The sequence below is a fragment of the Zootoca vivipara genome, chromosome 6, assembly GCF_965207765.1.
Source record: "Zootoca vivipara chromosome 6, rZooViv2.hap1.1, whole genome shotgun sequence".
Classification (NCBI taxonomy): Eukaryota; Metazoa; Chordata; class Lepidosauria; order Squamata; family Lacertidae; genus Zootoca; species Zootoca vivipara.
Window position 1 is genome coordinate 90,056,652 of NC_142589.1, and position 27,351 is coordinate 90,084,002.

The 27,351-nt window shown below is 47.4% G+C and overlaps 1 protein-coding gene and 1 pseudogene across 6 annotated transcripts in view; one reads left to right on the top strand and one right to left on the bottom strand.

The window, feature by feature from the left end:
- Positions 1-470: 470 nt before the first annotated feature.
- Positions 471-27,351, top strand: part of RFX2 (regulatory factor X2) — a 51,509-nt gene continuing 24,628 nt past the window's right edge. For 2 of the 6 annotated variants that reach the window (XM_088672988.1, XM_088672990.1), the window contains exons 1-5: positions 17,888-17,911; positions 21,550-21,662; positions 22,257-22,346; positions 24,488-24,567; positions 26,444-26,708. In XM_088672988.1, coding sequence (XP_088529114.1) covers positions 17,890-17,911; positions 21,550-21,662; positions 22,257-22,346; positions 24,488-24,567; positions 26,444-26,708 — 570 coding nt within the window. In that variant the 5' untranslated portion in view covers positions 17,888-17,889. Of the gene's footprint in view, positions 706-17,423; positions 17,912-21,549; positions 21,663-22,256; positions 22,347-24,487; positions 24,568-26,443; positions 26,709-27,351 lie in introns of those variants that run through there. The other 4 variants (XM_060275361.2, XM_060275360.2, XM_088672989.1 and 1 more) reach the window with 4 other exon arrangements.
- On the bottom strand, positions 20,695-21,154 carry LOC118087277 (protein mago nashi homolog pseudogene; annotated as a pseudogene).

Genomic DNA, 27,351 nt, shown 5'->3' on the forward strand with positions numbered 1-27,351 from the left:
CTTGCATTCTTCCCCCTCTCCTACGGCTTTGAGGGGTAGAGTGCCTCTGAATGTGGAGGCTCTCTGTATAGCTGTTGTAGCCAACAGGCCTTTGTGGGTGTATCTCATTTATTGTGGTTTGTCCTTTTCCAATATTCTGGAAATAACACGAATAAATAGTGTGGAAGGTGGGGGAGGAAATGAAATAAAATGCATAAATAAAATGGAAAGTAGGGGATGAAATAAAATAAAGCAAAAAGCCTGAAAGGGATGGGAGGGTAGGTGGGAGAAAACAAAATGAAATAAATGGCGTGGAAGCGGTTGGCAGGCGGCTGGGTCGAAAGGCGCTCTGCATGCGCTCAGGAGCCCGCCGCCCTCGTCCCTCCCCACTCCTCCTCCCCGAATAGCGCCGTTCCTATTGGCCGCCGCGGATGCCCAATCAGCGCCAGGGTAGGCCTCGAGAGAGGGGGGGGTAGCGCCGCCCTCCGTGGTCTCGAGGGGGCGGGGCGTGGAAAGAGCGGGAGTGGGCGTGGCCTCGGCCCCGACGTCACGCGGGAGGCTAGCAACAGTTGCCTCGAAACCCCGCGCGAGGAGGCGCCATAGTGACTGTAGCCCTGGAGACGGTTACTTGCCAACGGGAGCCGCCGCCGCCGCCTCACGCAGCCCCGACCGCCGGAGCCCCGCGCAGCCCTGAGGGGAGCCTGGAGGCGCCGGGGAGCCACCGAGGTAAGCCTGCCGGGGGGGACGGCGCCGCGCCGGGGCTCCTCTTCCCCTCGCCCCGGAACTACTCCGGAGTCACTCCGGATTAGCGGGGGGGGTGTCCCCCGCTCTCCGAACAGGAGGAGGAGCCGGAGTGACGCCGCAGTGACGGCGGCGGGGAGTTTCGTGAAGAGGCAAGCGGAGGGCGCCTCTTCAGAGGACCGGGGGGGGCGTTTGGGGGAATCCGGAGTGACTCCGGATCGGGGCGGGTGGGAGGCGAAGAGGGGTGGGGAGCCCAGAGGGGAGCTGGGGGTGACCGTGCGTGCGCGTGCTTGAGAGAAAGGGGAAAGTGCGGGAGACAGGGGCTTCGCCAATCCGGAGTGACGTCGAGTTTGGAGGGCTGGGAACTTCAGCGGCCGGGGAAAGTTTTTTATTCTTATCGTTCCTGCGAGGGGGGAAAGAAATCTGTAGTGAGCCTGGTTTCGGATGAGAGCAATGAGGGCGGGCGGAGTGGCGCTCTGTTCTGTTGTAAAGATGGGCTTTTAATTCGGAGAGGCTCCGGATTCGTGGGGGGGGGGAGAGGGTGGAGTGAGGGGCGAAGCGGGACACTAACGGGAAGCGCCCGGTTGCCCCAGGCAACTCTTGACTGGAAGGTGCAGTTTGCGACTAGAGGAAGCCGCTGGGTGCACGACAAGAGCTCCATTTCTCCACCTGAGGCTCCGAATTGCCTGCACTGTCTGGCAGCGTCCTGGACTATGTGCCGTCTCGAACCGGGAACCTCCTGAATGCAGTCCGTGTGCTCAGCCACCGAACTGCAAGAGGAAGGAGAGCCATTCAGGTTCGGTAGTGCTCCAGAGCAACCCACTTCTGCAGCAACAACTCCGATTTGGTGTGATTCAGGATTGGTGTGTGTGTGTTTAATCTTAGGCACTTCCAGAAGTTGGCTGTACTGTACTTTTATTTTATTTATTTATTTATTGGAGGAGGGAGGGTGAATGTGGGAGAGACGTGAAATGCCAGGAAACTGCAATAAAGAAACGGTGATCCCACGAAATCCAGAGTTAAGCGAGGGTCTGCCCTATTATCCTTTGGCTCCAGACCTGCCTGAGTAAGTGAGCTACGGAAAGGCCACTCTTTGGCAAGGCTAGACATGCGTTCCCCACACCCCCCACACCTGTCAGTAATTGCTTTTCCTTCGCAACAGTTCAGCAACCAGCATTGCAAAAAAAAAAATGCTCCTCGGTGGATCGGATGTTCCGTGGATGTCGGCCACTGCGAATTCTCTTTGATCTCGCTTCTATTCTGTCCGTTCTTTACAGCAGCCTCTGCACTGTTATTCAGCCGTTTCTCTATTTCAAATCTTTGGCACCCCTGCTTTTCAGGTATAAGGTTTCCCAAAGTGATTTGCAAAATGTTGAAAAGAGCTTCAAAGCCAGCAATTACCGGTACCGAAAAGAAAAACGAAGAGTTGTGTTCCTTTAACTTTTACTTTCAGTCTTTTCCCCTCACTTAACGTCCATTCCCCAATAATCCTCCGATAAACTTTCCACCTATTTATTTATAAACAGCCTAAAAATTGCTCTGTCATGTACAAAAGCAACAACCACAACAACCCAGACTTTGCAGGTCTGGAATCGTAATGCTCTCATGTTCTGTGTGCCTTGTTTAGTTAATTCCAGCTGGAGCAATCCAGAAGAACGGCTTTCTTTCCACAAAACTGCTGTGTGTGGCTTGACTCACTTGCCTCGAGTTATCTCCTCTTGTTTCTCTTTGCTTGTGGCAAAGAAGTGTATAGGATTGGGAGCAGAGGTTGTGTTCCGTTTACTGATTTAAAAATCCTTGTTGAATATTAAAGTTTTATTAAATATATATATTAAAGATCAGACTGAATCAGTCCCCCACCCCACCCCCAACTAGTTCTCTTGCTTACATATTTAAGATCCTTTGCAGATCAGATTCCTGCTTCTCAAAACAGTGTGACAGTTTTAATGCAAGGCAAGATAAGGCTAAGCAGAATCCAAGAGAAATTCTAGTTAGCGTCATGGAGTTTAAACCTTTGCAGTAACAGGGTAAGGACCAGGTCGTTTCCATGGCAATCGACTTACACAGATATAAGCATCGCGCAAAATGTCCAATTATCGTTCTCCTTCATCAGGGACGAATGGGGAAGAGGAAAGAAAAAAAACCTTTCAAATTCCTAGGCGCCATCACCAGATTTCCAAGCTGCAGGCCTGAATGAATGTTTCAAATTCCTGGGTGGCTGCTTCAAATTACTAGAATTTATCTCCCCCTCCCCATCCCTGCTTTTAAGGGATATGAAGCATCTTGCAGGGTCTACTTAACTGAGATATTTGCAGCCTGCTATACCCTGGATTACAAATTGTGTTAGTAGCTATCGTCAGCATCCCAACGCTGCTTGCCAGAAAATGCCATTTTCTTCTAAAAGTCACAAACCGTAGAGAAACAATGAATTATTCAGTGAGCATAAAACTACTTCCTTGGTGCGAATTTTGGAGTTTGCATCGGAGGCCAAACCTGTGTGTGCGAAAGAAATAAAACCAAATTCTTTTGCTGCCGTTTGCAGGGCGGGAGACGGGTAGCGGGGGAGGAATTTACAAAACTTTAATAGCTCTGCCCTCCTTTCAGAACTCATTGATTAAACATTTTGGTCTTCAGGCTCCTCTGTTGTCAAATGTACTCCAAACCTAACAGCCTTTTACAAGCGGCAAGATATGCAGCGGGGTGGGCTGGCTTTATCTTCCTATTCAGCAAAGGGTTTCTCTCCGACGGCTGCCAAGATATATTTAAAACGTTCACTCCCCTCTCAAGTCTCAAATGCCAGCGCAGTTAAAGTCTGGCTAACATTCCTTCTGGAGTTGATTTCAGTCTGGTTGGCGTGCCAGGGCTTGCTGCTCGGAGAGCAGAACCTCTCCTCCTGACTTGAGATTGTATTTCGGATACCCGCAAAACCATGTCTTCCTTTTCGTCGTCGTGCTGGGACATTTTGAGCCTGCCTTCTAATTGTTCTGCCATATCTCTCGGCACCTTGACTTGGAGTGGACCTTAGCCCAAATTCACATCAGCAAAGCAGCTGGCTTTTTCAAGTTTGGGTTGCCCTGGATTGATAGGCATGAAATCAGATATATTGTTGTAACTCGCCCTGGGACCTTATGTCCAAAGGACTGGCGAGAAATCAAATAAATACAGAGCCTTGGTTTCTGCATTAAATCAGAATCCTTGATGAGACTTCTGTTCCCTTAATAAATGCAAACGTGGCTGAAATAATCTGAGCTGCTGTTGCAGATCTAAGGTATTGCAAGCAGAACATTGACAAGTTATCTGAGCTGTCATAGAGCTCAGATCTAAGGTCTTTCAGGCGGAATGATGCTAAGTAATCTGAACCTCCCAGTTCATAATTCTCATTGCCTGGACTTAATGTCTTCCGGTCTGCCCGATCCAGAGAGTTGGATGGCATTTTGGCCCTCATCTGCAAACGGCCCAGGCACAAGTCAATCACAGAGTGAAGCCGAATCTCCATGCAATTTGCATGAGTTGCGTACATCTTTATGAAGTGATGCCATACTTCAGGGGTTAAGGGGTCAATCTGCCAAAAGTAGAAGGTCTTGTTTTTAAATGGAAAGCATGGTAGAAATAAATAGTTTCAGAAACGCATATATGAAGGCCGGGATCGAACCTGCAAACTTGGGGGTTATCAGTGCCATGCTTCAACCAACTGAGGTATCAGATCTATCGATGGCATTTTAGCCATGATGGTGAAATGGAATCTCCCAAGTCCAGAGGCAGCCCGTTTCTGTCTGCTGAGGAGCAGACAGTTCCCTCCATGCCTTTATCAAGTTGCATAATTGGAAGATATTTCAGCAGGGATGTTGCCCGGTTAACGGAACATTTGCTGCCAAATGCAGGTAAACTTGCATGTTCTCTTCTAGAACAGTGCGTTCCATCCTATTAAAAATAAGTACTGTACCATTTAAGCCTGTGATGAGCTGCTGTTGGAAATGGGGGTTGTGTACACCCCCATACATTTAAAGCATATCTCCCCCCCCCCCCGCCCCAAGAATCTTGAGATCTGTAGTTAAAGGTGTTTTGCCTCTGTGGAACTGTGAGGGGTAAACTACATATGGCAGGATGTTGGGTGAGTCCTTGTTTGAATATGACAGATCGCTTATGAATACACAGCAGAAGGTTCTCTAGAGTTTGAGAGATTTGAAAAGATAGAGATTCTCTCTCAAGTTTGCGGCGTGAGTTTGGGAGAAGTTTTGGCGGGTCCCTCTCTCTTCCCCAGCCGCCGTGATCCTGCTTTCAACGTGCAGCAAGTGGAACTGAAATCCCCACTGAACAGGGAACCAGGGAAGGCTCAGAAACGGATTAGGAATGGCTGAAAACATTTCCGCCCAGCCCGTCCCCCCATCCTTTCTGGTGACATTTCTCTCTCTGCAAGGAAGGCTGTGGGGGAAGTTCCTCTGTGCGGTTTCCTGTGACGGTGGGGGCAGCTTGCTAGTTTCGCGATGCTGGAACTTGCGGGAAAGGAAGTCGGCACCTTCCTTGCCCTGATGAATATTCTCTTGGGGGCTTCCATTTCGACCCCAGGCTGTTAAAGTGTCTGCTGTCATGGTTTTCACATGGACCGAGCCAGTTTAAAGGAGCCTCTGTGCCATTATGGGGGGGGGGGTCTGCTGATTTTCCAAGGATGTTCCCTCTCTGCAATTGCTAAGTCTTCCATCATATACTTCATTTTACATATCATTATTTACAGTATTCCCTGCCAATCTAGCAGTTTGAAAGCACGTCAAAATGCAAGTAGATAAATAGGAACTGCTCTGGCGGGAAGGTAAACGGCGTTTCCATGTGCTGCTCTGGTTTGCCAGAAGCGGCTTTGTCATGCTGGCCACATGACCTGGAAGCTATACGCTGGCTCCCTCGGCCAATAATGCGAGATGAGCGCGCAACCCCAGAGTCGGTCACGACTGGACCTAATGGTCAGGGGTCCCCTTTACCTATTTACAGTATTAGAAATGGGACCTCCAAAGGCATGTCTTCTGGGTGGGTAGAAAATTGTTTCTGTTTGCATATTATTAAGAAACGACCTAATTTACCTCGCTTGCGCTCCCTCCCGAAACATCATCTTCCCAGACATTGTAAACCCCCCCCCCCCCAAAAAAAACTTATAGTGGGACGGAGCGAAAGCTAGGGAGACATAGTTTGCATTTTGTTTTGGAGAGTAGCACGAATGAAAAGGAAAAGGGGGTTTGTTCCTCTCATCATTCCTTTCCTCATCACAGAGGAACCGGTTTCTCTCCAGGATCACAACTTGCACCTGCCCTCACCAACACCTGGTGGGGCTCAGGCAGCCCTGCCCTGTTTTGTAGGGGAACCGAAGCACAGATCTATAAATGGAAAAGAAAAAAAATGCCAGAGAGACCTGGTCTCTGCCTTGGTGGGCTTTGCACCAGGCCAGTTTGGAAAACCGGGAGCCTGCGAGTGCACTTTGGATCACAAGCGAACTTCTGAAATGAGAGGCGCCTGCTAGCGGAGACCTGTGAATCCTGCTTGTGTGCAATTTTCTTCATGGGGAGGCTTTCTGTGCATGGCCCAGCGCACACCTGTCGTTAGGGTTTCTTTGCATGTGCAACATACAAAAAGCACTGCTCTTCAGAAGCAGGTTCTCTTGACTGCCTTTGCTCTTTCATATGGTGCTGGAGGAGACTCTTGAGAGTCCCATGGACTGCAAGAAGATCAAACCTATCCATTCTGAAGGAAATCAGCCCTGAGTGCTCACTGGAAGGACAGATCGTGAAGCTGAGGCTCCAAGACTTTGGCCACCTCATGAGAAGAGAAGAATCCTTGGAAAAGACCCTGATGTTGGGAAAGATGGAGGGCACTAGGAGAAGGGGACGACAGAGGGCGAGATGGTTGGACAGTGTTCTCGAAGCTACGAACATGTGTTTGACCAAACTGCGGGAGGCAGTGGAAGACAGGAGGGCCTGGCGTGCTCTGGTCCATGGGGTCACGAAGAGTCGGACACGACTAAACGACTAAACAACAACATTGATCTTGTAATTCTCATTTCATTCAGATTCAGGCCTTTTCAGTGTGTTCCCCGTCCCACACACACTTGTGGAATGCTCTCCCCAGGGAGGCGCACCCAGCTTCATTGTCATCAGTTTTAAGGAACCAGGCAAAGATTCCTTTCTTTATCTGGTTCCTTAATTTGAAGGGAGGCACTGTCACCTCTTTTAGTGGGGTGGGGTCATCTATTAAGTCCTGAATTCGTCCGTCCGTCCCCCCCCCCCCGGTTTATCTGCATTTTTACATTGCTGCTGGATGTTCTTAGTTGGCTTTAACGTAACTTGCTTTGGGCAACTCTGTGAGGAAAGTGATTAAGAAATATAAACAGTGATAGTTAATCAGATTTCAGATAAATTAAAGACCTGGTGTCCATTGTTAACACTTAAGCCACTTTCTTTCAATCTCCTCCTTCGTTTTCTTTCTCAATCCGTTCACGATATCAAGTTGATATCCTTGCCTGCCAGGCATGGGACGCCTGAAAATGTCGTTGATTAAATTATGTCTTTATCTTGCCCTTCCTTCAAAGGAGCTCGAGGTGGTGGTAAATGTAATGTTTGTCTCCCATTTTACCTCCACAACAACTGTGTGGTGTAGGTCATGCTGAGAGACTGAGCCTGTCTCAAGATCATGAGTAAGGGATATGAATCCTCGGTAAGGTTTTAGCCAAAAATTCTAACCCCCGGGATACTGTACTTCATTCAGCCTGTGCCCTCAATGGCCTGCTTGCACTGCAACAGATTCCTTCTATCTATCATACGGTAGTTATTCAACTGTCTGACGGCATTTCTTGACTACAGAAGGCTAAAGCAGGTATCCCCAAACTTTGGCCTCCAGATGTTTTGGCCTACAACTCCCATGATCCCTAGCTAACAGGACCAGTGGTCAGGGAAGATGGGAATTGTAGTCCAAAACATTTGGAGGGCCAAAGTTTGGGGATGCCTGGGCTAAAGGATTCACATTATAATGCGGCTCAAACTTACTGTCCTCTGTGGACTCCTAGATCCCCTCTGGGGGTTCCTGGATCCCCTGAATCTACAGTGGTACCTCTGGTTACGAACTTAATTCGTTCTGGAGGTCCGTTCTTAACCTGAAACCATTCTTAACCTGAGGAACCACTTTAGCTAATGGCATAGCTGCCAAGTTTTCCCTTTTCTCACGAGGAAGCCTATTCAGCATAAGGGAATTTCCCTTAAAAAAAGGGATAACTTGGCAGCTATGGCTAATGGGGCCTCCTGCTGCTGCCACAAAGCGATTTCTCTTCTCATCCTGGGGCAAAGTTCTTAACCCGGCATACTACTTCTGGGTTAGCGGAGTCTGTAACCCGAAGTGTTTGTAACCCGAGGTACCACTGTACTGACTTTTCAATTAGTAAAGCAGTCATAATTGCCATTTTCAGATTCCCTCGTCTCCTTTCATTGTCTGAACATTTTTTTAAAAAAAGACAGTGTGTAAAACGAATGGACTTGAAAGTCAAGGATGGGGAACCTGATGTCCTCCCCCTCCATCGTGATGTGGGACCCCCAACTCCCATCAGCCCCCAGTTTCAGGTCAGGGATGGCAGGATTTGTGTTCCAGCAGCGTCTCCATCCCTCCCCAAGTCCTTGACCTGGAGCTAGCTGTCGTGTGTTCACAATCCCAAAGCTTTCAGGTCCACACCTTCTTAAAAACAAAACAAACACACTGTGCTCACTTTCTCCGTCGCCAAGCCCTGGTTTTGTGAGGTTCCATCACTGCCTCTCCGGCTGTGCCTTGTCCAGCTTGTGCCACTAAATTGGATGAAGCTAACCTAGGCATTGGGATGCGGGTGGCGCTGTGGTCTAAACCACAGAGCCTAGGGCTTGCCGATCAGATGGTTGGCGGTTCGAAGGGGTGAGCTCCCGTTGCTCGGTTCCAGCTCCTGCCAACCTAGCAGTTCGAAAGCACATCAAAGTGCAAGTAGATAAATAGGCACCGCTCTGGCGGGAAGGTAAATGCCATTTCTGTGCGCTGCTCTGGTTCGCCAGAAGCGGCTTAGTCATGCTGGCCACATGACCTGGAAGCTGTACGCTGGCTCCCTCGGCCTATAGAGCGAAATGAGCGCCGCAACCCCAGAGTCGTCCACGACTGGACCTATCATATCATCACTTCCACTGGCTTTCTAAGGCCCATTTGACTTCACTCTCCAGGATGTCTGGCTCAAGGTCAGCAACCACACTACCTGGGGTGTACGAGACCTCCATATCTTTCTGCTATAATTCCTCTGTGTATTCTTGCCACCTCTTCTTGATGTCTTCTGCTTCTGTTAGGTCCTTACCACTTTTGTCCTTTATTATGGTAATCTTTGTACGAAATGTTCCTTTCATATCTCCAATTTTCTTGAACAGATATTTGGTTTTTCCCATTCTATTGTTTTCCTCTATTTCTTTGCATTGCTCATTTAAGAAGGCCCTCTTGTCTCTCCTTGCTATTTTTTGGATGTACTTCCAGTTTAAAATTTGGCATGGGGGAAGCAGAGGGAGGAGAGGGAAATGGAGACACGGGTAAAGTCAGGGAGATGGGGCGTTGTGTTTATTTTGGACACTCAGGCTTAGCTATGACAATCGGGACTTAAGGAAGGCATTTTTCCTCCTTGTGGTCTGTGCACGTGTTTGTGTGTGTGTATTTTTTGCTTTGTATACAAAACTCACAGAAGTCACAGACAGTTGCCGCTTTGCCAGCGCATCGTGGGTTAATACACAGAGCTTTCCTCTGCCGGGAGTGTGGAGTCTCTGCGACTTTGAAACATGTCCTACGTGATGTGTCTCTTGGCTCTTGGCTGCCGGTGAAGCGGCTTTTCATATATATACCGGTATATACTTTTTAAATTACATTTTCTGTTCTACAATTTAGAATATTCATTTAAACAACCTTAAAATATCAAAAAACTTCCCTTCTTCTCTTTCCATGGTTCATTTTGCATAACATAAAGGTAAACATAAAGGGGTCCCTGACCATCAGGTCCAGTCGTGTCCGACTCTGGGGTTGCAGTGCTCATCTCGCTCTATAGGCCGAGGGAGCCGGCGTTTGTCCGCAGACAGCTTCCGGGTCATGTGGCCAGCATGACAAAGCTGCTTCTGGCAAACCAGAGCAGCGCACGGAAACGCCGTTTACCTTCCTGCCGTTGCGGTCCCTTTTTATCTACTTGCAATTTGATGTGCTTTCGAACTGCTAGGTGGGCAGGAGCTGGGACCAAGCAACAGGAGCTCACCCCGTTGCAGGGATTCGAACCGCTGACCTTCTGATCAGCAAGCCCTAGACTCTGTGGTTTAACCCACAGTGCCACCTGGGTCCCTTGTTTTGCATAACATAAACCCCCGCAAATTTTATATAAACTAAACCATTCAGTATTCCATTACTGCATCCATCAAAACTTATTTACATTGTAGAATTGATCATAACGTTGCCAAAATTTTCAAGTGTACACAATTTCCCCCCATAAACATTTTCCAGTCTTCTTTAAATGTACATTCTTCTTGTTTTCTTATTCTGTGCGTTATGTCTGCAAGCTGCGCATATTCCGTCCGCTGAAGTTGCCATTCTTCTTTAGTTGGGACCTCGCTCGTTTTCCATTTGGGGGCTAACAGAACACGGGCCACAGTCATGGCATACATAAATAACCTTTGCTGGTGCCTGTGAAGCGGCCTTTGTAGGTCGCGATTCTCTGTGGTGCGAAAACTCCTTTAGAAACACCAGTTCCCCACTCGAGATGGAAACAACCCAGCTTTCGGTTTAGATGAAAACGTGAACCGCGCCCTAACTCATCCTTGCTTTACAGGCTATTTCTCCCTTGGTTGGGGGTGAAATGTGTCACAGAGCTTCAATGAGAGATGGTGGAGATGATGTATATCCTTTCCACCCAGGCACCATGCTCGCTCAAATCATCAAGGTTTTCGGCTTGGAGATGAGAGTGGGCGGCTTGTGTCTGGCTGTGGAAGGGCGGGTTCAGATTACATCCCTTGGCCTTCTCTCGCTCTTTGTATCCTCTCTTCGGTTTAGCCTTTAAGCACAGAGCCTCTGACGTAGGTTTGTGGGGGGCCTCTTGCCATCCCACCCAACTGTTGGTTGAGCTGGGATTTGAACGCAGGAGCACCACTCCTCAAGCCCCTGCCAGAAGGACTTGGACCTCTGCGAATCCCGATGCAAACAAACCAATCTGCACCTCTCCGGTAATGAGCAGATTAGATTTCTGCCGGATTCAGCACTTTCTGTTTTAGACGTTTTAGGCGCAAGTCATTGTTTGGCATCCGTCTTCCTCAGGAGACAACAGAGGAGTGCGCTTTGGGGGGGGGGTGAGGTCAAGCTGCTGGACAGCTGCAGTGTGCCTGCTGTGGCTGTTGAGACCGATGCAGGAGAGACATGTTTTGTTGCAGCCAGGGCAGTCAAAGGCATCCAGTTGTATGTTTTGACGGGAAATGCATTTAAGAGACTTAAGCACATATCTAAAAGCAAGCTGTGTGGTGTTCATTAATGGAAATAATTTGCAACGTGTAAGGCAGGCTCAGAATGTACTTTTGGGAGGGTGGGTGCAAAATGGGATATGGTCCCATGTTAGACAGGGTTATACTGTAACCCAGGCACAGCATCAGTCATCCTGTTCTGCTCCTCCCAGTTGTCAGAATCCTGTTATGGGTCACTTCCATATATATATATATATATATATATATATATATATATATATATATATGGGTCACTATATATGTGAAGCACACGACTTTCCCCAAAGGAAAGTGGTTCATTAAATGTGCTGGGAAGTGCAGTTCTCTTGGGGCAAACTACAGTTCCCAGAATTCTCTGGGGATAGCCATGCTCTTTAAATGTGTGGTGTGGTTGTGACCTTAATGCACTTGCTCAATTCTTTACCACCAGGGCTGGCATCCGTGGTGGGCCTGGCTGGGCAATTGCCGTGGCCCCACATCCCATTGTGTTGAGACCCACCCACCCACCCTGTTTGCTGCATTTAAGGAGGTGGACTTCCTCACGGGATGGGGACATGGAAAATGTCCTCATATAATCATAGAATTGTAGAGCTGGAAGGGAGCCCGAGGGTCATCTAGTCCAACCCACTGCCATTCAAGAATCTTTTTGCCCAACGTGGGGCTCGAACCCACGACCCCGAGATTAAGAGTCCCATACTCTACCAGCATATCTTAGCAGTTGCTTAAAAACCACCCACGAAGGTTGGATTTCTCCAATGAAGGAGAAAACCGTCATTGCTCAGTGGGAATACAGTACAGTACTGGAAATTTTAGAATCCTTGCCCAATGGCTCTTAAAAACCTGGATCCAGTGCTGTTCCCGCCCCCGCCCCCAGCCTTCTGAGACCCATCAACCCCAGAGGCATCTATCTGCCCTCTCACAGTTTGGTGAGGGGGAATCTGCTCTTTCCATGTTCAGAGGCACCATTTGGTAAGCATTGCTTCACAGATTCTAGGGCTGCAAACTTTCTCTTTTGGAGGGAGGTGCATTTTAATATGAGAAGCATAAACATTCCGGGAAGATCCCAGAACTAAAGGCACCTCTGAAGTTTCATGCCCATGTTATGATACATAGATAGTATTGCATATTAAAGGTAAAGGTACCCCTGACCATTAGGTCCAGTTGTGACCGACTCTGGGGTTGCGCGCTCATCTCGCATTATTGGCCGAGGGAGCCGGCGTATAGCTTCCAGGTCATGTGGCCAGCATGACAAAGCCGCTTCTGGCAAACCAGAGCAGCACATGGAAACGCCATTTACCTTCCCGCCAGAGCGGTTCCTATTTATCTACTTGCATTTTGACGTGCTTTCGAACTGCTAGGTTGGCAGGAGCTGGGACCAAGCAATGGGAGCTCACCCCATCACAGGGATTCGAACCGCCGACCTTCTGATCAGCAAGCCCTAGGCTCGGTGGTTTAACCCACAGCGCCACCTGGGTCCCCAGTATTGCATATTACTATACTATAAATAATTATCACTGGAGGTAACTACCCCCCTTGGTTTTTGTGCTGCCCCCCTACGTCCTTATCCGGTGCCTCCTGCCCCAGCTCCCTGGTAGTTTTGCTTCTGAGAAGAGGCTTGTTGGTGAGATTGTTGCAGGTCACTTGTTTTTTTGGGAGGGGCTGCTAGATTTCTTGCATCTCAGCTGCCGTTCTTGTAGGTCAGGCCTGCCCATCTTTTCGCAGGGGCTTTCTCTGGAAAGATTTGGGCGGAGCGAAAGTTTTGTTTTGGAGCAGTTTGAAACCGCCTGGCCGGGGGGGGGGGGGGGAGCAGCAGCGATCTCTCGTGGAAAGGCCTTAATCCCCTCCACCACCCCGGTGTGCCACCCCGGATTACGGGGTGTTGGAGGAGATTAAGGCCCCCCCCTCCATCCCTTGGAAAAAACAACAGAACAACAACTTCTGCATTTGAGGATTCAACAATATTATCAATTTGAGCCAGCCGCTTGGGCACCAAGATAATCGCTCCCGAACTCCAGCCTCCAAGTCCTATCTGCTTTCCTCCAGTTTTAATCGGGGGGGGAGGTGTGTTGGGGGGGGGGAGATAGAAGCACATGCAGATGTTCAATTAATAACGGGAGCGCTGGCTGAGTTTGCACCGGTCCCTGCATTGTTTATTGAGTAACAACGGTTGCCCCGGGCGACGCAGTCCACTCCCGTTTCCAGGGGCCGGTTGCCCGGCAACGGATAGAATGCTTCCCAAACTAAACAATGCGCCCCCCTCCTCCTCACCACGACTCTCCCTCCTCCCTCCTCCCATTAAAACACACTAAATATGTCAGGCTGATTTGTCAATCGTTCCAGGGCGGATGGCGGGGCGGGGGGGGGGGGAGAGGGGTTTGCAGAGAGAGGGAGAAGGAAAATAATCATTTCTTCTCTATAGTAATTGAAATGATGCTGTTTTATTTTATTTTATGTTATTTTATTTTAAAAATGCTGCTTGTTTTTCGAGAAGAGCAGCAGATGCAAGCCAACTACCCCCACGAACCCAATTTTCCTTAGAAACCAATGTCCAGGAAAGCAGGAGGAATTGGGGGGGGGGGCTGTTTAAAAGAAAAAGAGTTGTGTCCAACATTGGTCATACTCAAGAGTGAACTCAACGAAGTTGACGGGCAGGGCTGACCTGGGGCAAACGACCCGAGGCAGCATGGTGCAATGGTTAGAGCACTGGACTAGAACCTGGGGGAGAGACCAGGGTTCGATTTCCCCCACTTGGCCACAAAGCTCGCTAGGCGTGAACTTGGGGGCCGGCCACTGCTTCCCTCAGCCTAGCCTGCCTCGCAGGGTGGTTGTGGGGCTTAAAGGAGGAGGCGGAGAGGCATGCAAGTCATTTTTAAGCCCCTAAAATAAAATTGATTTTTTCCCCCTGGTTCTGCTCTTAAGCGTAGAATCCGCCTGTTCTTTCAGGAACAGCAGCAAAACGGGGCTCTTGGAGCCGATAGCAGCCGTTCTGCAAGGGGGGGCTTCTCCCTGCCCCCCTTCCACTGACTCTTATTTGATTTCTTACTACAGTGAAAAGTGCTTTGCAAAGCCCCCTCTTTGGTGGTAGTTTGTGTGTATGAACATGTGCGTATATGTGCCGGCGGGAGGGAGCCTTTTGCTGAATGGAAAACAAGCCTGACAGAGGAAATGTTTTTGAGTTCCGCAATGAGACTTTAAATTGTGACATCTTTCGGGGTTGTAAAGAGCTGTGCTTTCGCTGTCGTTATGAGCCGGGCTTCGTGCCTGACTTGGAAAAATCTTCACATGACTCTCCACGCTAGCAGGGCTGTGAAGTAGCAGGTATGGGGCAGGCAGAGTTTGTGGGTGCTATAAATAATAATAATGATTATAGTAAAAATAACCGGTGTGTTTATTTATTTATTCAAAGCCTTTCTGTCTTGTTCATCAGCCAGAATGCTCCAGACTGAGCATCTTACAAATGACACTCCCTGCCCTTGGTCTTTAAAAAAAAAAAGAAACGACACAAAAGGAATGGTGGGGAGGGCAGAGGAAAGCAACCCAACGGCAGCGGCAACTTGCTAACGATAGGCAGGTGGGCTGGAAATGGGCTGCTCCCAGTTTGTTTTTAATTTTTTAAAATAAAGACTTGTTAGGCCCCTAGCAAAAAATAGAGTTGTGTACACGCTATGCATTTAAAGCTCACGGTTTCCCCTGAAGAATCCTGGGAGCCGGGAATTGCTGCCCTGCAAACTATAGTTCCCAGGATTCCTCAGTGAGGAAGCCCTAAGCTGTAAAAGTATATGGTGTGTACACAGACATAGTTTGGCAACCCAGTTTCCCTGGAAGTGGCTGTAATGCAGCCAGACGTTTGGGGCAGTAATAAGAATAATTAATAATCCGCATTCATACAGCTGCTTTGGGGGCATAATCTTCTTGGGATCTTCACAAGATCTCTGCAAAGCAGTATTAGAAACTCAGGTGTATAAGCTAGGTGCCAAATGGCTCCTTAAAACAGGGTTACAGTCGCCAAAACAGAATGCCTAGTTGCCATTTTGGCTGCCAGACGGCTCGGAAAGTTGCATTTTTCAATGCGACTTTCTGGTTCCTGAAATTCATTCTGATTGTGCAGCTACAGAATGTGTTGCTAGTGTGTGGAAACAGTCAAGATCCAAATACCCCCAGGCAAGCAGCTCCAGATGGTGGAGACGTCAGGTGTCTTCATTGCGTCGCAAGTGGCCGATAGCCAGGTACAAAATGCACCTGGTGAATTTCGACTCTGATGTAAACCCAGCCAACATTCTCCCCTTTATTGGAGACCTGGGGTGGGGCGGGGCCTGAAGGTTACTTGAAACCACCTCTTGAGATCACAGCAGAGGTGGAGATGTTTTCTTGACTCTCATATCTCTGCCACTCTTCAGCCATAAATTCCTAATGATGCTTAGGTTCAGTTTTATGTTTTAGGCATTGGCCGTTAACAACACTCCCGGTAAGGAGAACTTAAGTAAGGAAACCTAACATCAAACAGGGTTGTTGTTCTTTTTGAAGAAGACTTTTGGTGATACACTCAGAGAAAGCCCATTGAAATCACTAGACTTGAGTAATTTGACTTCCATTAATTTTAGTAGGTCAGCTCTGAATTATTCCGTAATTGGATGCTGTCCTTTAGATTATAAATGTCAAATTACGTACTTAGGTGAATTGCATTCTCTTACTAAAATCCACTGGGCTGTACTAAAGGACCTGGTGTCTTTAGGTCACTCTTTTAAAAAGCAATGACAAGAATTTAAGCTATCTTCCTGAGGTCCGGGCACTGCCTCGGCCTGCAAAGGAAGGGTGCAGAACCTCGGTCCAGTATACCTGAAGGTATACTGGTATACATCTCCACCCCCATCGTTCTGCCCAGACACTGAGGTCCAGCTCTGGGCGCCTTCTGGCGGTTCCCTCACTGCAAGAAGCCAAGTTACAGGGAACCAGGCAGAGGGCCTTTTCAGTAGTGGCACCCACCCTGTGGAACGCCCTCCCGTCAGATGTCAAAGAGAAAAACATCTACCAGACTTTTAGAAGACATCTGAAGGCAGCCCTGTTTAGGGAAGCTTTTAATGTTTAACAGACCATTGTATTTTAATATTTTGTTGGAAGCCACCGAGAATGGCTGGGGAAAGCCAGCCAGATGGGCGGGGTATAAATAACAAATTATTATTATTATTACTATTAATCAGCCCGAGGGCCGCATTGCCTTCTGCACAAACTTCCAGGGGCCACATTCCAGCGGTGGGCAGAGCCGGGGACCAAAAGTGGGCGGTGCAACAAACATCAAATTCACCTCTAGGCAGTAGGCTTGTTTCTACATAAATGTGCACATTCCTCTCTACGCAGGGGAGCTAGAGAAGAGGCAGAGAATTTGGACACAACGCACATACCCTCCAACATTTCTCCGATTTAAATAGGGACGCCCTATTCCAGAAATATTATTATTATTATTATTATTATTATTATTATTATTATTATTATTATTATCCTGCCTATCTGACTGGGTTGCCCCAGCCACTCTGGGCAGCTTCCAACATATATAAAAACATAATAAAACATTAAACATTTTTTTTTAAAAAAGCCTTATACAGGGCTGCCAATCAGATGTCTTCCAAAGTTGTATAGTTACTTATCTCCTTGGCTTGTGGTGGCGGGTCGCAGGAATCTACTTGAATTATCATCTGCAATTTCCTTAATCGTGTGGCAGACCTTTCAAAACCTCTACTTTGGCGCCACTTGAAAAGAAAGCAACGTCCCTCCTCCTTTAGATTCGATCCTCCTTCCCCTTTTTCTCTGTTTCCCTCCCTTCTCTTTCTGCCTTTTCTTCTAAAAACACGGAGCAATCCAAACCACCATTGTGACCCGCTGTTTGGTTCTGAAAACACCACCGATCCGGGGAACAGGGGGGTGACAAGAGCACGCTTTCTAAACGCTGTTTGGCTTCTCCAGGGTCACGGCACATGTTAACCCCAGAAATAGAACCCAGAAGTTGGTTCCTTTGCTTCTCTGGCCCCCCTCCCCTCTTTCCAAATAGTTCCTTTTCCTGTTGCATGCTCTCTGCCTGGATACGGAGCCCGGCTCAGGGTAAATAGAGACGGTTTCTAAGGACTCCATCTGTCCCGAGCGTCTGCCTAGTTTGCTTGCGAGTCAGAGTTTGCCCGACAGTGACGCAAGAGGCGGTGTCTATTTGCGACTCTCTTTCCTACCATCAGCATTCCTGTATTATGGAAACCCACTTTGCTCTTTGGTATAACTCTGTGGGACGGCTAAAAGAAAAAAATGGGGGGGGGGAGTGTTTTGTTATCGATTGGCAAGTGCTCCCACATGGCTTCAGTTAAGGATTTAAGAAGAGCAGGACTTCCCTGCTTGAATGAGGCCCATCACTGAAACCTGGTGGGATGAGTCTCATGATTGGAATGTAGAAATAGAGGGATACAATCTATTTCAGAGAAATAGACCAAACAGGAAAGGAGGAGGAGTAGCGTTATATGTCAGGGATGTGTATACCTGTGAAGAGATCCAGGATTTAAAACTTCAAAGCCAAGTTGAGAGTATCTGGGTCAAAATTAAGGGAGAGAAAAATAACAGTGATCTCATTGTGGGAGTTTACTATAGACCCCCAAGCCAAACTGAGGACACAGATGATGCCTTCCTGGAACAGATGACCAGGCATTCAAAAGGAGGTGAGATAGTAGTAATGGGGGATTTCAACTATCCTGATATTTGTTGGATGTCAAACTCAGCCAAGAGCATAACGTCGGACAGATTCCTCACTGGCCTTGCAGACAATTTCATTGTCCAGAAAGTGGGAGAAGCAACAAGAGGATCAGCCATTTTAGATCTGGTCCTAACCAATAGTGATGACCTGGTTAGTGGGGTAGAAGTGGCAGGATCATTAGGCGGGAGTGATCATGCTCTTCTGGAGTTTATTGTTCAGCGGAAAGGAGCAACCAAGCATAGTAAGACTCAAATCCTAGACTTTAAGAAAGCCGACTTCAGAAAACTTAGGGAAACGCTGGGTGAGATTCCATGGACAGAAATACTAAAAGGGAAGGGAGTTCATGGTGGTTGGGAGTTTGTTAAAAGGGAGATATTAAAAGCACAACTTCAGGCAATACAAATGAGACGGAAACATGGAAGGTGCCTAAAGAAGCCAGGGTGGCTATCTAAAGAACTTTTAACTGAGTTAAGATTTAAAAGGGATATGTACAAAAAATGGAAAAGGGGGGAAATCACCAGAGAGGAATTCAAACATATAGCCAGCACGTGTAGAGACAAAGTCAGAAAAGCTAAAGCACAGAATGAACTCAGGCTCGCCAGAGAGGTTAAAAGCAACAAAAAGGGCTTTTATGGGTATGTCCGTAGCAAAAGGAAGAACAAGGAAACAGTGGGGTCACTTAGAGGAGAAGATGGTGAAATGCGAACAGGGGACAGAGAAAGGGCAGAACTCCTCAATGCCTTCTTTGCCTCAGTCTTCTCCAAAAAAGAAAACAATGCCCGACCTGAAGAATATGGAGCAGATGATTCAGCAGGGGGAACACAGCCCAGAATAAGTAAGGAGGTAGTACAAGAATACTTGGCTAGTTTAGATGTATTCAAGTCTCCAGGGCCAGATGAACTACATCCAAGAGTATTAAAAGAACTGGCAGAAGTGATTTCAGAACCACTGGCAATGATATTTGAAAATTCCTGGAGAACAGGCGAAGTTCCAGCAGACTGGAGGAGGGCAAATGTTGTCCCTATTTTCAAAAAGGGGGAAAGAGAGGACCCAAACAATTACCACCCAGTCAGCCTGACATCAATACCAGGAAAGATTCTAGAGCAGATCATTAAGCAAACGGCCTGTGAGCACCTAGAAAGGAATGTTGTGATCACTAAAAGTCAGCATGGGTTTCTGAAAAATAAGTCATGTCAGACTAATCTGATCTCATTTTTTGACAGAATTACAAGCCTGGTAGATGAAGGGAACGCTGTGGATGTAGCCTATCTTGATTTCAGCAAGGCCTTTGACAAGGTGCCCCATGATATTCTTGTAAAGAAGCTGATAAAATGCGGGCTAGACAATGCTACCATTCAGTGGATTTGTAACTGGCTGGCTGACCGAACCCAAAGGGTGCTCATCAATGGCTCCTTCTCATCCTGGAGAGTAGTGACTAGTGGGGTGCCACAGGGTTCTGTCTTGTGCCCAGTCTTATTCAACATCTTTATCAATGACGTGGATGATGGGCTTGAGGGCATCCTGAGCAAGTTTGCAGATGACACTAAATTGGGAGGGGTGGCTAATACCCCAGAGGACAGGATCACACTTCAAAATGACCTTAACAGATTAGACAACTGGGCCAAAGCAAACAAGATGAATTTTAACAAGGAGAAATGTAAAGTACTACACTTGGGCAAAAAAAAAAATGAAAGGCACAAATACAGGATGGGAGACACCTGGCTTGAGAGCAGTACATGTGAAAAGGATCTAGGAGTCTTGGTAGACCACAAACTTGACAGTGTGATGCAGCAGCTAAAAAAGCCAATGCAATTCTGCGCTGCATCAATAGGAGTATAGCATCTAGATCAAGGGAAGTAATAGTACCACTGTATTCTGCTCTGGTCAGACCTCACCTGGAGTACTGTGTCCAGTTCTGGGCACCACAGTTCAAGAAGGATACTGACAAGCTGGAACGTGTCCAGAGGAGGGCAACCAAAATGGTCAAAGGCATGGAAACAATGCCTTATGAGGAACGGCTTAGGGAGCTGGGCATGTTTAGCCTGGAGAAGAGAAGGTTAAGGGGTGATATGATAGCCATGTTCAAATATATAAAAGGATGTCATATAGAGGAGGGAGAAAGGTTGTTTTCTGCTGCTCCAGAGAAGCGGGCATGGAGCAATGGATTCAAACTACAAGAAAGAAGATTCCACCTAAACATTAGGAAGAACTTCCTGACAGTAAGAGCTGTTTGACAGTGGAATTTGCTGCCAAGGAGTGTGGTGGAGTCTCCTTCTTTGGAGTTCTTTAAGCAGAGGCTTGACAGGCATATGTCAAGAATGCTTTGGTGGTGTTTCCTGCTTGGCAGGGGGTTGGACTGGATGGCCCTTGTGGTCTCTTCCAACTCTATGATTCTATGATTCTATGTGTTCTTTTATTTAAAATGCATCTCTGGGTTATTTGTGGGGCATAGGAATTCGTTCATATTTTTTTTCAAAATATATTCTGGCCCCCCACAAGGTCTGAGGGACAGTGGACTGGCCCCCTGCTGAAAAAGTGACCCCTGATATAGGGTACTAGCCTAGTCCCCCTAGTCCGGTGACAATGTGCCACTGGATGGAAATAGCTTCTTTTGTTTGTTTGTTTGTTTTAGCTTTAATTAAATTCACTCTGTAAAAAATCTGACACACATAAAACCAATGAGAGATAAGGAATGGAAAGTGACTCCGCCGCAAGAAACTTGACAGTACAGATTTAAATCCATACAATTTAAATTGGCTTAATCTTGAAGTGTAATCCAGTGAGAGTGAAGACAAGGCACTTGAGGTCCTGGACAAGGCAGTAAAACACTCTTAGACCTTATGGATCCTTGGGCTGAGAACCAATTTTTGACGCGGTAAAAGAGATGTGTTCACTCCCAATTACAATTTCCATCTCCTGCTGGCCAACTCTGTCAGGAGGAGGGCCTATGGCATCATCTTCTTTCGTGATTTCACTGTTCCTCTCTAGCTGTTCCATCACACATTTGTGTACATAGATTTCTTTTCTGATCACGACATCATTTTTTATCATTGCTGTTGTTTGCGTATCTCGGTTTCCCGTCAGGGCAGAACTCAAACTCGAGAAACTTGCGGCCGAACTTCCCCCTTGTTGTGCCGAATGTAATAACGCAGATAGAAATCGCTTGCCATGGCTGCATATGCCCACCAGCCCACCGAGAAACCAGCATGCACCCTTAGCTTCTGCTGTTAATTAAAAACTGTCTCTTTATTTTGCAATTTATAAATTGTGAAAATATTAATATAAAAAATAGTATTTTGATATGGCAGTAAATTTATGTGAAAAGAATTAAGGAATAAAGGGGAGGTAGGGTATAAAAGATAATGAGTTTTTTGTTTTTATTGTAACATGAAATTGCAATCACAAATTTATGTTATAATTTTTATCTTATTAACAGATTGTGTAAATTTTATTTTCTTTCCTTTTCCCTCCCCTCTTAAGTTGTACCCCTTTTCGGTATTTGTTTATGGTATGTAATAAGCATGGAAATAAGCATGAAAAAATAAAACAATTTTAAAAAACGGTGTCTTTGTTCCCCCCACCCCATCATCCTCTCTCTCCTAGAGCCAGGCATGCAGGAGTCCGAGGGCGGCTCAGATTCCACGACTCCTGTGGCGCTGCGAACGTCGGCATCGGTCCAGGCCCCTGTGGTCCAGCCAGTGCCAGCATCCCAGCAGGTAAGGAGTCCTCCATCCGCTCTCCTCTCCGAGCGATGCCTTCTTGCTTTCTTTAACTCCGAGCCTTTGGGCGGAAGAGGGGGGAATCTTATCTGCTTGCTGCCTCCCACCACCACCAAGCTGGCAACAGGAATAGGCACCACAGGGCATCTACATAGCGTGAGTTTGCAAACCACGGTTTAGTGCGCTTCCCCATTTGACAAGCCACGGTTATAACCCTAACTCTGCTTCCAGAGGTCCCTGCCCTATAGAAATGGGAGTGGGGAGTGGGTGGGAAACAGCCAGTTCTAAACCATGGCTTTTATGTGTGGAAGCGCAAGTGATGGTTTTAAAACCATAGTTTACTGGTGATGTCTGGAAAGAGCCAGTGTTTAGTGTGTATCCTTCAGTGTTTGCCAAGTGTTCAGCAGCAGCCTCTGTTGGATACAGCGAGCTGCTTGCAGGCTGTTTGAATTTTCGGCTTATTGCTAGATTCCAATGTTGTTTCCTTCCAGGGTTTATATGCGTGTTGAACGCCGCCTCGAGGGATGTTAGCAGAGAGGTGCTTTTGTAAAGGCACCCAAAAGGGTGATTCTGTGTTTGTTTGTCTTCCAGAGGGTTTTGGTGCAAGCTACAGGCTCCACTCCGAAAGGGGCGCAAATGCAGCAGCTGTCCGTCCCCAGAGTCCAGCAGGTTCCACAGCAGGTAATGTCCATTTTGCAACAGAGACCAGGTCGCTCCCAGACTTCAGCTGAACCCTGTCCTGGCTTCAGAAAAAAAGTCAAACGGAAAAGAATAGACCATATTGCACCATCAAATGTCTTGGTTTTGGGATAATAGCGTAAGAACTAATATACAGTGGTGCCTCGCTAGACGAATTTAATTTGTTCCACGGGTCTTTTCTTATAATGAAAAATTCGTCTAGCGAATCCCATAGGAATGCATTGATTTTTTTTTAAAAAAAATTCCCCATAGGAATGCATTAATTGAATTTCAATGCATTCCTATGGGAAACCGCGATTTGCTAGACAAATTTTTCATAAAACGAATTCGTCTAGCTCGAAAAATCCTTTCGTTAAGCGGAAATTTCGTTAAGCAGGGCATTCGTTAAGCGAGGCACCACTGTAACCTTAAATTGCAAAAAATAAAAAATAAACTCTTGAGATTGTTCTCACAGCACCATGTGGATACCTTTTGAACCTCCCCCCCTGTCCGCAGATTCGTCACTGCCTGTAATTAAACCCATTATGGTGGTGTCATCAGCAAACTTAATAATTGCAGTAGATGAGTCAGATGGAATGCAATCATACGTACGGTATATAACGAATACAGGAATGGACTTAGCACACATCCCTGTGGAGTACCAGCGCTGAGCTTCAGGGAGGTAGATGTAACAGGTCCAATCCTAACTCTTTGTGTCCGATCTCTCAGAAAGTCTTTTGTCCAATCACAGATGTTAGAAGAAAGGTCCAGGTCCCTTAACTTTCTGATGAGAATGTCCGGAAGGATGGTATTGAAAGCCGAGCTATAATCAATAAAGGGGAAAAAAAATATTTCCAGAATGAATTTCAACCAAAAAGGTCCTACTCAGCACCTTAAAAACGAGGCATTCATTGAGGTTTCAGTCCTCCCACTACCTGGGAGTAAGTACCATTGAACTCAGGGGCACATACTTCTGAGTAGACACATTTTTCAAAACGTAAATCAGAAGGGGCAGGATTCTCTCTTCTTTTGATAATTTGGGAAGTCACCTAACAAATGCAGGCCTGCTCTGAATTAGTTGACATATGTATCTATAGATTATTTATGACCTGGTGTTTAATTGGCATCCTCAAAGTTTGGAGACAGAAATCGTGCAAAGTCAAATCAGGAAACATCGCAAACCTGCTGTCCCCAACTTGGTGCTCTCCAAACGTTGTTGGGTCACAACTCCCATCAGCCCCAGCCAACATGGCCAGGGATGATGGGACTTGTAGTCCAAAACATACAGGCAGCACTTGGTTGAGGAATCATAGAGTTGGAAGAGACCACAAGGGCCATCCAGTCCAACCCCCTACCAAGCAGGAAACACCATCAAAGCATTCTTGACATATGCCTGTCAAGCCTCTGCTTAAAGACCTCCAAAGAAGGAGACTCCACCACACTTCTTGGTAGCAAATTCCACTGCCGAACAGCTCTTACTGTCAGGAAGTTCTTCCTAATATTTAGGTGGAATCTTCTTTCTTGTAGTTTGAATCCATTGCTCCGTGTCCGCTTCTCTGGGGCAGCAGAAAACAATCTTTCTCCCTCCTCCATATGACATCCTTTCATATATTTGAACATGGCTATCATATCACCCCTTAACCTTCTCTTCTCCAGGCTAAACAGGCTGCCTTAAATAAAAAACTACAAGAGCCACCACTTTTTTTTCCCCAAACGAAGCATGAAATGCTTGTCTGAATAGAGCATCCTTTAAGGGAGCACCAGTGGGGAAAAGTTGCTTGGCAGTGACTCTCAGCCATACTGACTCTCGCTTGGACTACTGCAATGCGCTCTTTGTGGGGCTACCTTTGAAGGTGACCCGGAAACTACAACTAATCCGGAATGCAGCAGCTAGACTGGTGACGGCCGCTGAGACCACATAACACCGGTCTTGAAAGATCTACATTGGCTCCCAGTACGTTTCCAGGCGCAATTCAAAGTGTTGTCCTGGGAGAGGCTTTTGCTCAACTAGGGTGCAGGGACACGATACTATTTTGCCCTCCTTTGCGCCTCCCAGCCCAGCGAGCTGGCAGGGTGCTGAGGCTGTTGTAGCGACACAGTGGCAAGATTTCATGGCTGCTGCCATCTCCGTGGCTTTCTCTTAGGTGCAAACGGTACAGCACGTCTATCCAGCTCAAGTCCAGTACGTGGAAGGAGGAGAAGCTGTCTACGCCAATGGGACCATGTAAGTAACCCTCCCCTCACTTCCCAGTTAATGTATTGGCCTGAATCTAAGGCTCACTTCCCCCAAAAAAATTCCGACCGTGAAAGGTTAAAGGGCGGCTTAAATTCGCGACCTTACAAAAACGGGCTTTTACAAGATCGCTGCTGGAACTGACATACGGTTGGACGAAACGGGTGTGAGTGCCTTTGGAATTTTAAGGAAGCGGCTTATATTCGGGGATTGTCCTTTTTTTTCCTCCCCCCCCCCGGCACTGAATTTCAAAGGTGCGGCTTATATTTGGGCATGCACCGAATTATACAGTATTTGTTTGTTTCTTTAGATTCAAATACACACCCTGTCCCGTCCCCCCTTCATCCAGGTGAATACTGGGGCAATGTACCATACGTATAGCATGCCCAATCACCTATCCACCTCTGCCTCTGCCCCACCCCCACCCCCGAGGAGCTCAGGGTAGTTTTTTAGTTTAGAGAGAAGATGATTAAGAGGAGACAAAAGTGTATAAAATAATGAATGCAGGGGGGGAGGAGAAAAGTGGACAGAGGAATGCTTTTTCACCCTTTTTTCTGTGGTGGTGGATCTGAATGCCATAAGATCCAGTGGATCTGAATGCCATAAGAATTCAGGACAGATAAAAGAAAGCCCTTTTTCACGGAGAGAAGGGAGATAAACTCTGGAACTCCCACCCACTGGAGGCGGTGATGGTCACCCACATAGGTGGCTTTGGAAGAAGATTAGGCAAATTCATGGAGGACAAAATCTTATCAGTAACTCTGATGGCTGTTTCCACCGTTGGAGGCAGTTATGCCTCTGGAAATCAGTTGCGGGAGGGAAGAGGGCTCTTGTGCTCGGGTCCTGCTTACAGGCACACTTTCCCATAGAAAGTAATGCAAAACGGATAAATCCGTTCCAGACTTTTAAAAATAACCCCTAAAACAGCAGTTTAACGTGAATTTTACCGTCTAACGAGACCATTGATCCGTAAAATGAAAGCAATAAACAATGTACTGCAGTCACACAATCAACCAATCAATCAGTAGCTGAACTGGGTTCCACTCAGTCACAAAAACAAAACAAAAAAGCCACAAAAACGCAAAATAAATAGCAAAAGCAGACAGACCTCAGTGTGGCACTCAAATCAGAAGCGTAACACTCAAAATGGAGCACGTCCAGCTTCCAAAAAATATTCGCAAACACTTACTTCCGGGTTTGCAGTGTTTGGGTTCCAAGTTGTTTGAGTACCAAGGCGTTTGAGAACCAAGGTACCACTGCATGCCTTGCTCCTATGGAGAAGATATCAATGACTTCCCTTCTTCTCTTTCCATGGTTCGTTTTGTACATCTTATATCCCTGCATATTTTTTACAAAAAACTGTACCATTCAGTTCATTATTGCCTCCATCAAAACTTGTTTACACTGTTGAATTTATCTTAATGCTGCCAGCGTTTTCAGCCGTACACAGTTATTTCCCATATATTCAATAAAGGTTTTCCAATCTTCTTTAAACATATGTTCTTCTTGTTCTCTTATTCTGTATGTTAAGCCCGCGAGCTGCGCATATTCTGTCAGCTTAAGTTGCCATAACCTTTTTTGACACCTGGGAATTTCGGTCTGAATTATCCCCAACAGAAAGGACTCTGTTATTTTGGGGGAAGTACTTTCAAACCCTTAGGTCTTCACAGACCCGCTTGCATAACTGTCAAGTTCTCCCTTTTTTTTAAGGGAAATTCCCTTATGCTGAATAGGCTTCCTCGCGAGAAAAGGGAAAACTTGACAGCTATGCGCTCGGAAGGCCCTCCTGCCTGTGTGTTCGTAACCAAACCCCTTGTCTCTCCGTCTCCTGTCTCCTCTCCCCACCCCAACCCCGGTCTTCCGGCAGACGTGCCGCTTATTCCTACAACACCGAGGCTCAGATCTACGCCCCGAGCAGCGCCTCCTCCTACTTCGAAGCGCAGGGAGGCAGCTCTCAGGTGAGCACGGGGCCTTCGTCTCCCACGACTATCCCCTCGCACGGCATGGTGGGCATCGCGATGGACATCGGGGGAAGCCAGATCGTGTCCAGCTCGGGAGCCTACCTCATCCACAGCGGCATGGAGAGCGCCAGGCACGCCCTCTCTCACACCTCGCGCTCCTCCCCAGCCACGGTACGTTGGGGCTTGCCACCGCCGCCGCCTCCCCGGGCGGCCTGAAGTCCGATTGAGGTGCATTCTGGGAAGTGTGTGTGTGTTTCAGGCACCTGCAAGGGATGGCGGTGGTGGTTGTTGGACATTGGGACTGGCAGGGCGGAAGCAGTAGGCGGAGCCAGAGCTGGGGGCAGGTGGAGTCAACTCAATCTAGGTTCTTCCCCATCTGTGCCACTGCTGAGGAATAGGAGGGCAGGGGTGTGGGTGGTGCTGTGGTCTAAACCACCGAGCCTCTTGGGATTGCCGATCAGAAGGTTGGCAGTTTGAATCCCCGCAACGGGGGTGAGCTGCCTTCATGGGATGCGGGTGGCGCTGTGGTCTAAATTACCGAGCCCCTTGGCGGTTCGAAACCCCACGACTGAGTGAGCTCTCGTTGCTCCGTCCCAGCTCCTGCCAACCTAGCCATTCGAAAGCACACCAGTGCAAGTAGATAAATAGGTACTGATGTTGTGGGAAGGTAAACAGTGTTTCCGTGTGCTCTGGTTTCCGTCACGGTGTCCCGTTGTGCCAGAAGCGGTACAGTCCTGCTGGCCACATGACCGTCTGTGGACAAATGCCAGCTCCCTCAGCCTGAAAGTGAGATGAGCACTGCAAGCCGACAGTC